This window comes from Misgurnus anguillicaudatus, chromosome 18 (assembly GCF_027580225.2).
Source record: "Misgurnus anguillicaudatus chromosome 18, ASM2758022v2, whole genome shotgun sequence".
NCBI classification, from domain to species: Eukaryota; Metazoa; Chordata; class Actinopteri; order Cypriniformes; family Cobitidae; genus Misgurnus; species Misgurnus anguillicaudatus.
The window spans coordinates 20,194,591-20,211,002 of NC_073354.2; the positions used below are offsets into that span (position 1 = coordinate 20,194,591).

At 37.8% G+C, this 16,412-nt stretch overlaps 1 protein-coding gene across 1 annotated transcript in view; it reads right to left on the reverse strand.

The window, feature by feature from the left end:
- Positions 1–317: 317 nt before the first annotated feature.
- The window catches only part of mthfd1l (methylenetetrahydrofolate dehydrogenase (NADP+ dependent) 1 like), a 52,660-nt gene continuing 36,565 nt past the window's right edge, over positions 318–16,412 (reverse strand). The window contains exons 23-27 of the mRNA XM_073856033.1: positions 11,668–11,768; positions 11,385–11,562; positions 10,845–10,952; positions 8,322–8,480; positions 318–417 (exon numbers count right to left, since the gene is read on the reverse strand). Coding sequence (XP_073712134.1) covers positions 334–417; positions 8,322–8,480; positions 10,845–10,952; positions 11,385–11,562; positions 11,668–11,768 — 630 coding nt within the window. The 3' untranslated portion in view covers positions 318–333. The remainder of the gene's footprint in view (positions 418–8,321; positions 8,481–10,844; positions 10,953–11,384; positions 11,563–11,667; positions 11,769–16,412) is intronic.

The window sequence follows — 16,412 nt, forward strand, 5'->3', positions numbered from 1 at the left end:
TTTAAAAGTTTAAATTTCTCATTGGTACGTTAGCAGAAGGCAGTGGATGAGTGGTTCATAACTTGCTTATGAATGGAGGCCCACACAGATACAGAACACCTGAGAACAGAGAAGAGGTTTTCACAAAACAAAGGTTTATAAAGCAGAATTCACACAAAAATATCTACAATACAGCTAAAATCAAGATCCATTTGATCAATGCAACTTGATTGTTATAAAAAATATTTACTTGTTTTGGGATTAGATATGATCTTTTTGGTGTGTGGCATGAATGCATTGCAAAGACAAAACAGTCATGGTTTTGACATCATTGGCTTACCATTCAAGGCACCTTTAGAAGAGTCCTTTAATCTCCTCTGTAACTGGATCAAGGTCAATGTCATAGAAACAGGGCCGTGTAGGTAATCCTGGCATGGTACTCATCTGTAAAACAGGTGCAATTCAATGAGCAGTTGTTTTTTGACACACAATAAATATTTTTGGTAGCCTGGGTGACATATAACGTAGATTATTTCAGTTTAATTTGACAGATTTATCAATTCCAAGGAAAACAATTGTATTGTGTGTGTAAACAATGCGTCACACTGCAGAAGGTAACGGAGGCAGAGAGAGAACAAATGTTTTTCGAATTAAACACTATGCTATATAAACTGCAGTAATAACTCCAGTAAGAACAAATTCATTCACAAACAAAACAGCTAATTTAAACTAAGTAGTTGTTTTAAACTAACTGTGACTAGCAAAACAATTAGGTGATCATGGACCACAAAACCAGTCAAAAGGGTCAATTTTTTTAAATTAAAATGTAAACATGCTCTGAAAGCTGAATTTATAAGCTTTACATTGATGCATGATTTTTTAGGATATAGGACAATATTTAACTATTTGAAAATTTGAAATCTGAGGGTGCAAAAAAAATAGAAAGAAATTGAGAAAACAAATCACCATTGTCCCAATGAAGTCCTTAGCAACACATATTAGTAATGATACATTTTTTATACATTTATGGTACAGTAAGAAATGTACAAAATATCTTTATGGAACATAATCTTCACATAAAATCTTAATGATTTATTGCATTAAAATGTATTTTTGGCTATACCCGTGCGACTTATGACTGGTATTGTGGTCCAGGGTCACATATTAAGGCAAGTCTAGTTATCTGAAAACTACTACAAATTAATAAAAACTAGATAGCTCAAAAAGATTGATAATTCTTTAGCCTTTTATTTTCCTTAAATGCTACAATGCCCTAATTTGACAGTTGTGAATTTTGATAGATCAGTGGAAAGCATTTAATATATGTTTGAAGATTTGCTTTCTAAAACATCAAAATGGTGGTCAATCAGAGCAGCCAAGTGATTATATGAAACAAATGAACAGCATATCTTAGCATAGCACAAATTAAAATCAAGTGACTAGAACACATGTGAGATACAGGCAATGGAAGGGAATTATCATAATGAAATTTCATCATTCAAAAAAAGAAAGTTCAAGATTGAAGAATAGCACATCATTTATTCAGCAATTTTACCTTCCTTAGTGTTAACTTAAATATCACCAAGGTCTTCGATACTTTTTAGTCTTAATCTATTGTACTGGATCTTTAAAGGAAAACACCAGTGTTTTTCAATATTTTACTATGTTCTTATCTGAACTTAGATGAATTAATATATACCCATCTTTTTTCAATGCGTGCACTTTTAATCTTTGTACAGCGCCTTGTGAATGTGTTAGCATTTAGCCTAGCCTCATTCATTCCTTAGGATCCAAACAGGGATGAATTTAGAAGCCACCAAACACTTCCATGTTTTCCCTATTTAAAGACCTACATGAGTAGTTACACGAGTAAGTATGGTGGCACAAAATAAAACTTGAGTTTGAAGCCATAGGAATGAATGGGGCTAGGCTAAATGCTAACACATTCACAAGGCACTACAAAGATTAAAAGTGCACGCATTGAAAAAAAGATAGGTATGCATTATTCATCTAAGTTGAGGTAAGAACATAGTAAAATATTGAAAAACTGTGGTGTTTCCTTTTAAAAAAATCTTTAACTGCTATGCATACAAGCTTACGAGAAAGATCAAATGCAAATGCAAGATTAAGTACTTTAGGTATTGATGCCTCATCATGACCAATAAACCTTTCTGTGGTTGTGTGCACTTTTTCTTCAACTGTTCAGATGCTGAAGAAAAATATTTTCCAACACTACTGTAGTTTCCCATTAGTAGCACAAAGCCTTATCTCTCCATCTCTCACTCTAATTCAATAAAAAGAAAAATTCTTCTCATCCCTGATGACCCATGAAAACTTTATTGGCTTATCAGAATAAATGAACTGCCTTGTAGAGATGATGTAGACTCATGACCAATTTCCTGTTTTCCTGACAAACAAACAAAAAACACAATTGCTCCCTGCACACCTTCAGAGTTCGGTCCCTACAAAGTATACTTTGATGAATGCTACTTTGTAAGAACCCAATTTAACACTACTACAGCACATTCAAACAAATCTTTAATAGCCTGCTGTACAGAAAGTTAGTTACAGTGTCATGATATCTTCTGCACCAAAAACAAACAAGGATTTACTTAATCGGTACACAAATCTTCACTCATTAAAGGAAAACATGACTTTTTGTCTTTCCATTTAAATGTTGGCTTGTGTGTCTGGTCAATTGTTTGTCAACACAAAAATCTTGTTAAGCTTCTATCTGCTTTCTAAATTAAGCAAAGCTATTCCGCCGATTATTTCCATAAACAATGCTCCATTATGAAATTGCTGAAGTGTTCAAGAACAAGTAAATCCAACGTGCGTAAGAGAGTCTGTTACTAGCATCTGTTCATATCAGTGTCTTAGTCAGGCTGCCAGAACACAGTGAGCCTTCCAGCAGCGCCATCAGAAATCTATTGTGCGGCTTACAGCAGACACGGATTTGAGCAGTAAATTTCCTGAGTTGAGTGGAAGCTAAGATCCATTGAGTCTCATTGTTCTCTGGCTGACCTCTCCCTCACATATCTGGTGTATGACATCAGCCACTTCCTTCTGTTACCCCCCATGTCTGCTTTGTCCCTCAGGGGCTTCCATTGAAAGGACTGGGCAGACAAACATAGAGAACCTGGTTGGTAAAGCCGATTGATGCATGTAACTGCAGGTTTAGACCTTAATGTGACACGCCACTAAATTGTTAGTTACGACCTAACCAAAACTGACAGACAGGAAACAGTGTTCATAAAATACATTCAAGAGCAAGAAATTACTGACGCTAAAAGAAAAAGACAGTAAGAAGGAAAGAAAGAAAGAGAAAGACAGACAGACAGACAGACAGAAAAAGAAAGATAGAAAAAGGAAAAGAAAGAAAGAAAAAAAGGATAGACAGACAGAAAAGAAAGAACGAGAGACAAAAGACAGACAGACGGAAAGATAGAAAGAGCAAAAGAAAGACAGACAAAGGGTAGACAGACAGAAAGACAGACAGAAAAAGAAAGAATGAGAGACAAAAGACAGACAGACAGAAAGAAAGAAAGAAAGAAAGAAAGAAAGAAAGACAGACAGACAGAAAAAGAAAGAACGAGAGACAAAAGACAGACAGATGAAAAGATAGAAAGAGGAAAAGAAAGAAAGACAGATAAAGGATAGGCAGACAGAAAGACAGAAAAAAAGAACGAGAGACAAAAAACAGACAGATGGAAAGATAGAAAGTGGGAAAGACAGACAGACAGAAAAAGAAAGAACGGGAGACAAAATACAGACAGATGAAAAGACAGAAAAAAGAAAAGAAATATAAGAAAGATAGACAAGGGGTAGACAGACAGAAAGACGGAAAGATAGAAAGACAGACCGAAAGATAAATAGACAGATAGAAAGAAAAACAGAAAGAACAACAGACAAAAGGAAAGAAAGAAAAAAAACGAACAGACGTAAAGAAAGACAGACAGACAGACAGACAGATGGAAAGAAAAAACAGACAGATGAAAAAGAAAGACAGATGCAAAGAAAAAGCATTAACGACAGACAAAGGATAGAGAGATGGAAAGACAGAGGATAGACAGATAGATAGATAGATAGATAGATAGATAGATAGATAGATAGATAGATAGATAGATAGATAGATAGATAGATAGATAGATAGATAGACAGACAGATAGATAGAAAGAAAGACAGACAGACAGACAGACAGACAGAAAGAAAAAGGCAGACAGGCGGAAAGAAAGTAAGACAGACAAACAGAATAAAAGAAAAACAGACAGACGGAAAAGAAGGAAAGACAAACAAGACAGACAGACGGAAAGATAGACAGACAGACGGAAAGAAAGAACTAAAGATAAAAAGAAAGAAAGACTGACAAACAGAAAGAAAAAAGACAGACGGAAAAAAACAGACAGACAGACTGAAAGAAATACAGACAGACAGACAGACAGACAGACAGACAGACAGACAGACAGACAGACAGACAGAAAGACAGACAGACAGACGGAATGAAAAAAACAGACAGATGAAAGAAAGACAGACAGACAGACAGACAGACAGACAGACAGACAAACAAAAAGACGGAAAGAAAGACTGATGCAAAGAAAAAGCAAAAACGACAGACAAAGGATACATATAGAAAGACTGAAAGAAAGACAAAGGATAGACAGATAAAAAGAAAGAAAGACAGACGGATGGAAAGAAAGAACTAAAGATAAAAAGAAAGTAAGACTGACAAACAGAAAGAAAAAAGACAGACGGAAAAAACAGACAGACAGACAGACAGACAGACAGACAGACGGAAAGAAAAAAACAGACAGATGAAAGAAAGAAAGACAGACAGACAAAAAGACGGAAAGAAAGACAGATGCAAAGAAAAAGCAAGAACGACAGACAAAGGATACATATAGAAAGACTGAAAGAAAGACAAAGGATAGACAGATAAAAAGAAAGACAGACAGACAAGACAGACAGAAAAAAAGACAGACAGACAGATAGAAATAAAGACAGACACATGTAAAGAAAGAAAAAAGAGAGAAAGACAGACAGATGGAAAGAAAGAAAGAATAAAAAGAGAAAGACAACGGGCAGAAAAACGACAGACTCACAGAAAGACAGACGGAAAAAAGACAGATGGAAATAAAGACAGAAAAAGAATGACAGCCAAAAGACAGACAAAAGACAGATAGAAAGACAGACAAAACTCTAAATAGGACTAAGAAAAACAATAAAGATTAAACTAAAGTTCAAAGCATTGGCGGTACATTTTGACAAGGGGTTGAAGGTGAAAGGTCATGAATGCTTGCCGTGTGTCCTGTAGTAGACCCATGGAGATGAAAAGGAACAAACCAGTGGATGAACCGGAGGGGCGTGAGTCAGAGCAACTCATCTCCCAGCAGGCCACGCTGCAGCCACCTGACCCTGCATCACAGCCAGGACCTTAATATCAACCCAGAAATCAACTTCCTTCCCTAAGCCTCAGACAGCCAACAAAACAAATACAGTACATTAAAAAATGCATGAATCAAACTGGGCCACTCAAACGAGTATTAGGTGACAGGCTGGTCAGAACAAATGACCATCATCACAAAACAGATGCATCACTATTGGATGAAGATCCTGCCAAGAACATATTGTGCAATGCTACAACAGCAGAGTTCAGTCCAGAACTCACAGGTTTGGCCCAGCTAAACAGAGCAATGGTTTAATAGCATCATAAAGCCACAGTGTTTACACTTTAAAGCCTTACCATATATGACACAAAGACACAAGAATACAATTTAGCTGACAATTACATCTAAATAGCTATAAATCAAATGCTTTCATTATGTTTTCATGAATTTGATGGATGGTATTGACCTTCATGTGATGTTTTAGATATTTTAGTGTATGGATGGACCAAAGCATTTGGGTGATTCTCACGAAATCCAGACCTAGAAGGTGTCCAGCATCAGATTTTTTAAAAAACCCTTGAAGCCAATTTTTTTTGCACATACAGTATAGGATTAAGGTCTGAACTTACTATAAACACTATTTTTAGAGGATTTAAAAAATATTTCCTATAGAATTATTTAAATTTTTTAGATTATAATTATCAAAAATGATCATTACCGCAACATACTGTTACATAAAATATATGCATTTACAAACTCATGTTTCAGTAATGAGAACTAAAAGTTGTCTAGGTACTATGACAAACTAAATTTCAACTTTTATCTGGAGAGAAAAAATAAGAACTGCTTACCTGGTAGCCATCTTGAGTGTCAAAGTCAATTATGTCCCTTCCAACATTTTTTTTAAATGTTAGTTCTTTGAGGGCTTAAACATTCATTGAAAATTGTTGCGGAGGATGAGAAAAATTTTCTTGGACACATTTATATTCCTTATTATTGTCTCTACATTTACCAATAATCACCAAAACCACATGTTTCTCTACTGTAGATGTTTATAGTATAACATGCACTGATGCTTTTTATTTTTTAGATTTTTAATTATAAATATTTCCATGTCAAAGAACCCAAGAAACATTGCGGTAATGAAAATTTTCCCCATTAATGTGGAAAAACAACAAAATTGGTTTGTATGATGTCATTTGAAATCATGTGCAAAATAATACGTGAAGAGATGTTTGTAACTGTATGCTTCTTATTTTGTTACTTTTACTTTTACTTTGCATTTACTTTTGTTATCAAAATGTTTCATTACACCTCACAGGTCTAATTTCGCGAGAATCACCCATTTGGCAGATCCAAAGCATTCAAGCTTTATAGGGATAAGACAATAAATGCCGATACACACCAATAATACCTGGCTGATAACGATTCTGAATCGCACAGCCTATTACAGACAGCTTTTTCATGTACTACGGCTTTTGATAATCATAAACTCCTTATCAATCTTAAATCACTGTTAGCTTGAGACGTTTATAGCATGCATTTGAAAAAGCAAAACTCGTCAAACATAATCATTATACATATTCTTTATTTTCTTTAAAATACCTAAAAAGGTTTGAAGAACAGTAATATAAATATATGCTTAAGCCATTTCATGAAGATGCGCGTGTAATTGGTTCTTCCTCTGCTGCCCATATTGAGTTTCTGCACGAGAGCGCCCTCTGGCTTTTGGATGCATTTCACCATAATTCATTGAAAAGCATAGCAAGCATCATCGGCCGATTTATCAGCCTATCCCTAACTGTGGGTTCACACCAGACACGTTTGAGGCGTCAAATTCGTGTCTAGGTTGCCGCTTGAACATATTGAGTTGACTCGCTTCATTCGCGTGTGAAAGCTGCACGTGAAATTCTAGTCATCGAGACATTCACGCGGAAATTGGCGTCATGGGAGGGGCTCCGCTCGCTTCCTGTAATCACGTCACTACTACAGCAAGCTCCTGATTGGTTACCGCGGCACGTTTTTTCCACCAAAGTAAAATTTTTTCAACTTGCGCGTTTCCCCCAAACTAGACGTACGCGAATGAGGCGGAATCGCATCTACCGCGCCACGCCAAACCCCTTGTGCCGACAGACCTTGCGTCTTCACATTGACTTAACATTGAAATCACTCGCCCTTGACACCTCTACCGTGGCTGGTGTGAACGCATCATAAAGCTTTATATGTTTCCTAAGAATCAAACCCACAACCTTTGCAATGCGCTACCAAATATGCTACAGGAAAACCAGTATAATGCACAATGCAAAAAGTACAAAGTACAACAAAAATCAAGCAAGAAGAAATAGCAGACTGGTGTGGGAGTCTCACAGCTCAATGGTGGTTCCTAAGGTGAACCAGCTGGTTTAAATGAGAACCAACACACACGCACACACATAGACAAGCATGGGTCATACCTGTCAAAATCAAGTTCTAAGCCCCATCTCATATCACGCTGTAAGGGTTGTTTTCACAGCGCATAGCCAAACTGTCTCACAGGTTTCATTGCGAACCCTAACAGAGGCCTATGTAGGGTCCATACTTTCATTAATAATAATAAAAAACTGCCCAAACATTGTTAGGAATTCAGACAGACAGAAACACCCGCCTTAGGCTAGACAACATTGGCTGTCGAGAACGAAAACATAGCGGCCAATGGAATTCGGCCAAGTGCTGTTTTAAAAGGCCCGTGAGGTCATAGATCACAGGTTCAAACATAATCCTGGATCCTATTAGTAACTGAAACGTCCACCTACTTACCAGCAAAGGAAGTAATAAAAGACAGAGATGTTAGATAGCAGATGGCATCGAGAGTGAAGAGCTAATAAATATATCAAGAGGGAGAAATAGACATGCCAACATAGAGAAAAGAGGAAACAAAACGAAGATATAAGGCAAGAGCTTTCATCAGATTTCAAAGCAACTCATCGTTCCAACTAATGGGTAGATAAACCCTGCTCCGATGCTGGCACGGACATCTCTTATTGGCAGGACAAAACCAGTGGGAACGCCCTTTTTCTGTGGCATGTGAGAAAGAGACAGGTGGGTCTTGGCCATGCAGATGGGTAGAGCACCAAAACCCTGTGCGAAATGAACAAAGTTAATACCATTACAAAATATTTATATCGTTAGCTTTACACTGTCCAAACTAGATGCAACATGATATGCAATTTGTCTATACATACTGAACGTGATAAAGGGGCGTAACGCTTCCCAGTCAATCACAAAACACAGCCAATTAGAAAAGTTTTGCTCTGTTTGCTTCAGTTCGGTTTTTTGCTCTCTTGCACTGCAGCGGAAGAGCGCAGAGACATACACAGATGCATCCCTCTGCTTTTTATTCTTCCTTGAATTACTTGAGGGATTTGTTATATATTTCTGCTTTTAAACATCTATAATCAGTCTCTCCTTGTCAATGTTTGATGATTAATATTCATAATGCACAAAACTTATTAAACGAGATCTCTGTACAAGCGAAGTTGCAGAAATATAAACTAAAAAAGAAATGTCATGGCATCACATTGCAGGTGGTTAGGACAAAAACTGTGATTGAACGTGTGATCACGCGTCGTGTCTTGTCTAGTTAGGATTTTTTGTGATTGTTGCATGCAAAAATCCTTGATCTTGTGGCACGTTTTCTTAAGAAATGCGATGGAATATGCGGGATATTTATGCAATTTAATCCGACGAAATTGTGTTTCAAAAACTGTTTGCAGCTTTTGAATGATGTTCACGTCACATTATCACGTCACTTTGTATCATTTTTACTACCGGTGTATAAATCTCTAAATAATCACGCCCCCCCCCCATATCTATCTACTCTATTCTCTCGTTACAGCTCTAATAGGAGCCTTCGCTCCAATGATCAGTTCCTCTTGCAGGTTCCGAAATCTCGATTAAAGACAAGAGGAAACCGTGCCATAGCTGTAGCCGGTCCTACCCTCTGGAATAAGTTACCCTTGGCAATTAAAACTGCTTCTACCATATCGTAATTCAAAAAGAGTCTGAAAACGTTTCTTTTTAATTGTGCCTTTAATTGACCCTGAAGGGTTTATTTTATTTTTTTATGTTTTTATTATTGTATTATATAACTAGTCATGGACATCCTGCCTTTTAATTTGTGTTGTCATGTGTTTTAAGTTTTATGTCTTACTATTATGTTTTTACTGTATGCCTGACTATGTACAGCACTTTGGTAGGTCTCAACCTTTTTTAAAGCGCTTAACAAATAAAATGAACTTGAAATTAACACTTTATAATGTTTCCATGGCAACAGGGGACATGGCTGCGCTTGTGTGAAGTAAATGTAACATTTTTCAACTTTCTGCTAAGATATATGTGATTTTTGCTATGAAAATGCGGGGATTATGAAATCATGCAAGCCCCACATATTTTGCGCATGGAAATTTATGCAATTTATGAAAGTGCGACGTATTTGAAAAAATGTGGCCCCTGTATAAATATGCGGACTTTGGCTGATTATGCGTTGAATCATGTGATCGCCTAATCACGTTTTTCTGGAGAGACTGAATGCTCCCGACACCTGTTATCTTTTATCTAGTGAGATGCAACAATTTCACCGAACTCATTTTTGTACAAACATGGCTATAATTTTCTAGCAATTTAATTTGCTATGGAATCTTAAAAAAACTTTTGGGGCGGTTTCCCCGACAGGGCTTATTCTAATCCCAGACTAAAAAGCTTGTTCTGCCTTAATTTAAAAACACCTTGTACTGGTCAATGTATCTTTATTTCAAACCTGCAGGTAAATTTGTTTTGCAGATAAAGAGAATTTCGGTCATCTAAAACACATAAACACTTTATGTTCTGCCATATCTTTAAGGGGACATATCATGAAAATCTGACTTTTTTATGTTTAAGTGCTATAATTGGGGTCCCCAGTGTTTGTATTAACCTAGAAAATGTGAAAAAGATCAACCCAGTAACGTAGTTTTGGTAAACCATTCTCTGCAAGCATGCGAAAAAATAGGTCATTGAAATTGGCTCCCCTTGTGATGTCAGAAGGGGATAATACCGCCCCTTAATCTGCACTATCCAACCATGACACTGCCATTTAGTGCAGAGATCAGCTCATTTGCATGTTAAAGGACACACCCAAAATGGCACATTTTTGCTCACACCTACAAAGTGGCAATTTTAACATGTTATAATAAATGATCTCTAAGGTAAATGGTAATCAAAGAGAGACCAAAGATTTATTTTACATCTTAAACGGTCTTGTGAAATGTCCCCTTTAATGCATACCAGTATTGTTTTTTGTAAGGTTTGTTTGTAAAAACTACTTTAAATGTCCTAATATCACTAAGGCCTAGTACTGGCTTAATTTAAACCCTGTCCGGGAAACCTCCCCATAGTCTCCTAACAAATAAATCGCATACTATCAAGCTTATGTGATATTAGTGAGAATGGTCAGTGCTTTTTCACCTGTTCATTGTAGTAGTCAATCTTAGTTTTAGCCTCAGGTGACAACTCAATGTCATCCGCACCATAAACCTTCTGTGCAATTGTCCGAATCTTTTCCACAATAGGATCCTATACAATAAAAAAGAAAACAGATGAGTGTCAAATACTTCTTTATTCTTAACATAGGCTATCTCTTTTAGATTGCCATACAATCCCCCACAGTCTGCATTTTGGGTAAATGTTTGGGATTGCAAGTGTTCAGAAATCTAATAGGATAATAGAGGCCGGTCAGAGCAGGCAACAAATATTACTAAGAAAGTGCCTTTTCATAGAATCAGTTAATCAAAGTCACAACATCTAAAACTCACTAAGGTTAACTGAAACCAGCTGACAGTTTTACAACCCCCATCCAACCCTGACTAATGCACACTGGGAAATCTCCTACAGTATGTGCTGTTAATGACCAACTAGAAGACATTCTTGACTCTTGATCATGCTTAAAAATAACTACGGTCACTCTTTTTCAAAATATCTCTGAGACCATTATAAGCAAGGCCTCACCTGAAGACTATAGAGGAATCTGAAATGGCTCTCCTGAGATGCAGCTTCTTTTACAGCATGTGCCAACTCTACAGTGCCCCGCCCACCTCTTGACCAATGATAGCACGGCACAGCAGCTGAGGCCCCAGAATTCTTTGCGATGTGACACACCAGATCAATCTCAGCTTGAGTGTCAGTCCTTTACACACAGACAAACAACACTTTATAGCACCACCTACGTATAGATGTTTTAGATCAGATTTGAATTCAATGCTTTGGTCACCATTGGCTGCTTTCTACTTACTTGAATATATTCAGAGCCACAACCACAGGAACACCAAAGAGATGAGCGTTTTGAATCTGCTTCGTCAGGTTACTGCAGCCCTCCGCAACCAACTGCAAATTCTGATGACAAAAATTAAATTAAATGACTAAATATCAACTACGGATAGATGGCCCCTGTTGTTTTTAAATACACAGCCAACTAATTTCAATCTCTTAGGGCTGTGTATCGGCAAAAATCTCACGATACGAATCACAATACAGTGGTTGCAGTGCGATATGTTGCGATACATTTGATACTATAAAGCAAGGCTATATGTAAGGAATAATTGATGACGGGCCGTTGAATTATAAGAAAATAATGCACACCCAAGGTGGTTAAGCGGCACGACGGGAAGCAAAGTCAATTATTCCGTAATGGCGCTTTTCCATTGCATAGTACCCCACGGTTTAGTTTAGTTTGGGTCGGGTCAGCTCACCTCACTTTGGCGTGGTTAGCATTTCCATCGAGTTTGGTATCACTTCGCAGTGGGAGGGATTTTAGGCGTGTCATTATATTTGCCCTGCATACTGCTGTGACATCATACAAGTGACAGCGTTGTTGTTCATTCCCATACATTTATTTATTTCTCAGTCTGCCACAAAATTAAAATTGGCCACCATAAATAGATGTTTGCACATCGCGTTTATCACTAACGTTACCTCTATCTCTCATGACAGTTTTGGTTTAAACACCCGTGGCGTCAGAAGTTGACGCACTCCGCTGAGCCTCAATAAAGTTGCATTTAAGCATATAATGCTGACGTGCTCGTTGCGAATATTCCACCACAAACTGCAAGTCTGGAAAAAACTGTTATGGTGTCCCTGATTCTCAACCTGTGGATGTTTTCATCGCTAAAAGGGAGTTTGGGAACTTTTAGCAGAACACAGATGACAACATGTTTGCTCGAGACAGCGCAAGCTATCATGAAGGTAAAGCTAATCTTTACATTAGCAATTACGCTAAGTGACGATTTTCTCAGACCAATTAGTGATCTACTGTGTTTTCGCGTCACGCTTGGTATCAGCTCGGGTCGCTTGGAACCCCAACCGAGGTGGTACGAAAAAAAGTACTGGGTACTACACACTGCACGCAATGGAAAAGCTCCCAAAAGTAAGCTGACCCGACCCAAACTAAACCAAACCAAACCGTGGGGTACTATGCAATGGAGAAGCGCCATTATACCACAGTTACCAAAAATATTGCTCTGGTGCCTATTTTTAAGACATTTTAAAGGTTAGGTGTGCAGTTATTGAAAAATAATCAATACCCATGGAACATTTCTCAACCAATCAGAATAAAGCATTTAACAGCCCCGTGGTATATATTGGGATATTTCCTATTTTAGGACTATAATAGGATATCATATAATTATAGGAAAGCTGTCATTGAGAACACGCCACCGTATGTAAACCTGAGCCATGCCCCTATGGTAGTACTTCCTGTCACTGTTTAGGTTCAGAGAGAACAATGCTAACTAGTGGTCGGGATGTAAACTCCAAACAAAACAACTGCTATGAATCATAAAATTGCCATAAAATCTATATTGCCTTTTTGAGAATCAACACAGTATTGCCCATCAAAATATCACGATACTTACACAATATTTTTTACGCAAATAGTCAAGATTTTTTTACCTCTACTATTTCTGATGCAAGTACAAACTAAATATAATAGGCACTGTTTAACTAACTCGCTCACTCATGGCTAATATAAATCTAACCACATTTATGAGGCTGTGTGACTATACACTATAAAAGGGTTCGGGGTAACATGTATATATTGCATACTTTAACATATACACACGATAAACTGTGTTAATATTGTTTTGGCAAAGGGTCTTGGGAATATGCATGTTGACATAGACTTGTCAAACACATTGTGTAAGGCCTTTCGGCTAAGTACGCTATAAAAACAACTTATAGTCCACTCAAAGGTCCCGTTCTTTCTGTGTTTTTGAAGCTTTGATTGTGTTTACAGTGCACAATATAACATGTGTTCATGTTTCATGTGTAAAAAACACGTTATTTTTCACACAATTACTTCACTGTCCTAAAAATGGCTGATGTCTTCCTTGTTCTATGAAGTATCGAGTTCTGATTGTGTAGCTTGTTTAGTGTGTTGAGATTCGACAGCAGCTTAGCTTGCCGTTAGCTTAGCTGGCGACTGACGTATTCCTGTGGGCGGAGATTAGTCAACAAACTGTTTTGACTGATGTCATTAAAGCAGGAAGTAGAGGACTGTAGTCCAAACCGGCCGTTCACTGTAGGCTTTGAAAAGCGAATTCTATCAAAGAAAATATATCGCCTGGCAGTGAACTTTGAGCTTTATCATTTTACAGGTATTATTAATGCTATTATAGCAACATTACACACTAACTAGGGTTTAAAAAATGGGATCAGAAAGAACGTGACCTTTAAAAATGTTGGGGTTTCCACCTAAACTTTCTTGTTTCTAATTAAATTCTTTACATGAGCCTTTTTATCAGAGTTCAGTCTCAGTCTTTGAGAAAACCGTATACAGTGCTTTCTGAAAGGAACTTCCTGGTCTTTTTAACAAGCAAACTGACGCTTGTAGAGCAGAACGGCTCTGAGAATAGAGATCCAAAGCTCAGGAGACATGCTTTGGTGCCTTCTGTTTCTCATTACCGAACCGCACAATTAGCTTAAGCACTTGAGTTATTTTTCCAGCTGGGGTTTGCTTGAAGAAACACTGTACCTGTTTTTCATCAGTCTTTCTAGACTACAACTCCCATTACGCCTCTGTGTTTCTATCTCCATAAACGCACACTGTATTTACTCGGTTAATTGAATAACACAAACCACATTAGGGAGGTTGGGGGGCATAGGAGATGTGCTCTGGGCCTTTGGAGCAGAGCAGGGTGGGGCAGACAGCCATTCATTCATCTCCCTTTCCTCCTCTATTTTCTTTTAACCACTGGGGAGCAATATCGCCACTTATTGATGGAGCATGATAGTTCATACAATTTGTACTAGGAAAACTTGTTTTATAAAGTGATGTAAGTTTTTGGATACAATGTAATATGTAAAGATTGAACTAAACAAAAAATCTGCCATTAGTAAGTTGATGAGGCTAAGTGCTGATATTTTGGCTTTAGGCTATGTTGTAAACACTTCTTATCGTGACGTATATCCAGGTTTCTCACAACTTAGTTAACTTAAAATTCAAGGACCTTTCAATGACTTTCCAGGTCCAATACCCTTAAATTCAAGGACTAAATGTGGGGAGACATTTCAAGTGAGAGCAAGGTAACATTGTGTTACCTTTTAAGATACATCGTTACAGTTCCCTTCTGAGGGAACTCGCTCTGCATCACTGCGGTGACACTTTGGGGAAGCCTCCAGGGGTAAGTGTGCCTGAATGTGTATATCAAATTCAACCAATGGTGAGGCTTAATGACAAAGACAGGGTGACGTGGAAGCCAGTAAGTATATCGCTATCTAAAATATAAGACGGCGTTACAGGGACGCAGGAAGTATGGCAAGGGAGACGCAGCGTCTCGTTCCCTTCTCAGGGAACAACAGTTACACACGTAACCCGAGACGTTTTCATGTGTCAAACACATTTATGCAAAAAAGCATTTTGGTATGAATCAACATTCGCATACAGAAGATATAAGCATTTAAAGCGAACAGTTTGGCATGTGTGCTTAAAAAGTCTAGAATTTTTATAATATTATCCTACACTACACAGGGAATATGGATTTTTTTCCCCAGAAAACTTCTTGCATAAAATAGATTCAAGCACTTTCAATGACCTGTATCTATGCATGTATATTTTCAAAAACTTCACTGGGCATTGATTTTTTTCCCCCAGATTCACAAACTTTTAAGGATTTCAAGGACCCGTGGGAACCCTGTATATTAGAGTAAAACGGCTTTTAAAAAGAAAAAAGAAAAAAGTAGAGCAGGACTTGATTTCATCCATTAAGAACTGATTGAATCATGTCAGTTGGGCCATTGCTAACTGTAATCACAGTGATCTTTTCCCAGGAAAAAACTATTCACGCTAGCCCCGCCTTCGCACCATTCCTCGTGAAAGGAAGTGAAGTGAGGTTGTTTCAAGAAGTGGAAGAGTGTAAAGTCCGATATTAAATATGTTTTCAGTTTGTGACACCACAGAAAAATGTGATCTTAACCACCCAGCCAAAATTGAATAATTTAAAAACCCACAAAATAAATCAAAGAAGTTATCAAAATCTTGGAAAAACAGGCAGGATTCTCTGCTCTCAAACGCTGGGGGGGGAGGTGTTTGCGATCTGCACTGAAACCACGCCTACTTGCGGGAAAGCGCCCGGGTCGCTCTCAACTTTCAAATACCGCTACAACCTGAATGGATGAACATGATTGTGTTAAAGCAACACTATGTAGTTTTCATGTAAAAATGACTTACAGCTCCCCCATGTGGTTGAAAAGCGCAACAGTGCCTGGTATCAGACACTCTTCTGCAGGCAGGGGAAGGGGCGGGGCTGTGTTTCCTACCCTCCACCGCCACTTTCAGAGTGTGCTTGTAGCAGCTAGGAGGCTGCTCAGGTTGCAGCAACAGTACAAATTGTCCAGTTAAAAGTTGTTCTATCACTGAAATAATTTTAGAGACATTATTTAAAGGTAAAAAAACTACATAATGTTGCTTTAAGGGCGAGGCCATGCTCGATGGCTCCAGTTCGTCATCGAGACACCATTTTAGCCCCACACAAATAATCCTGA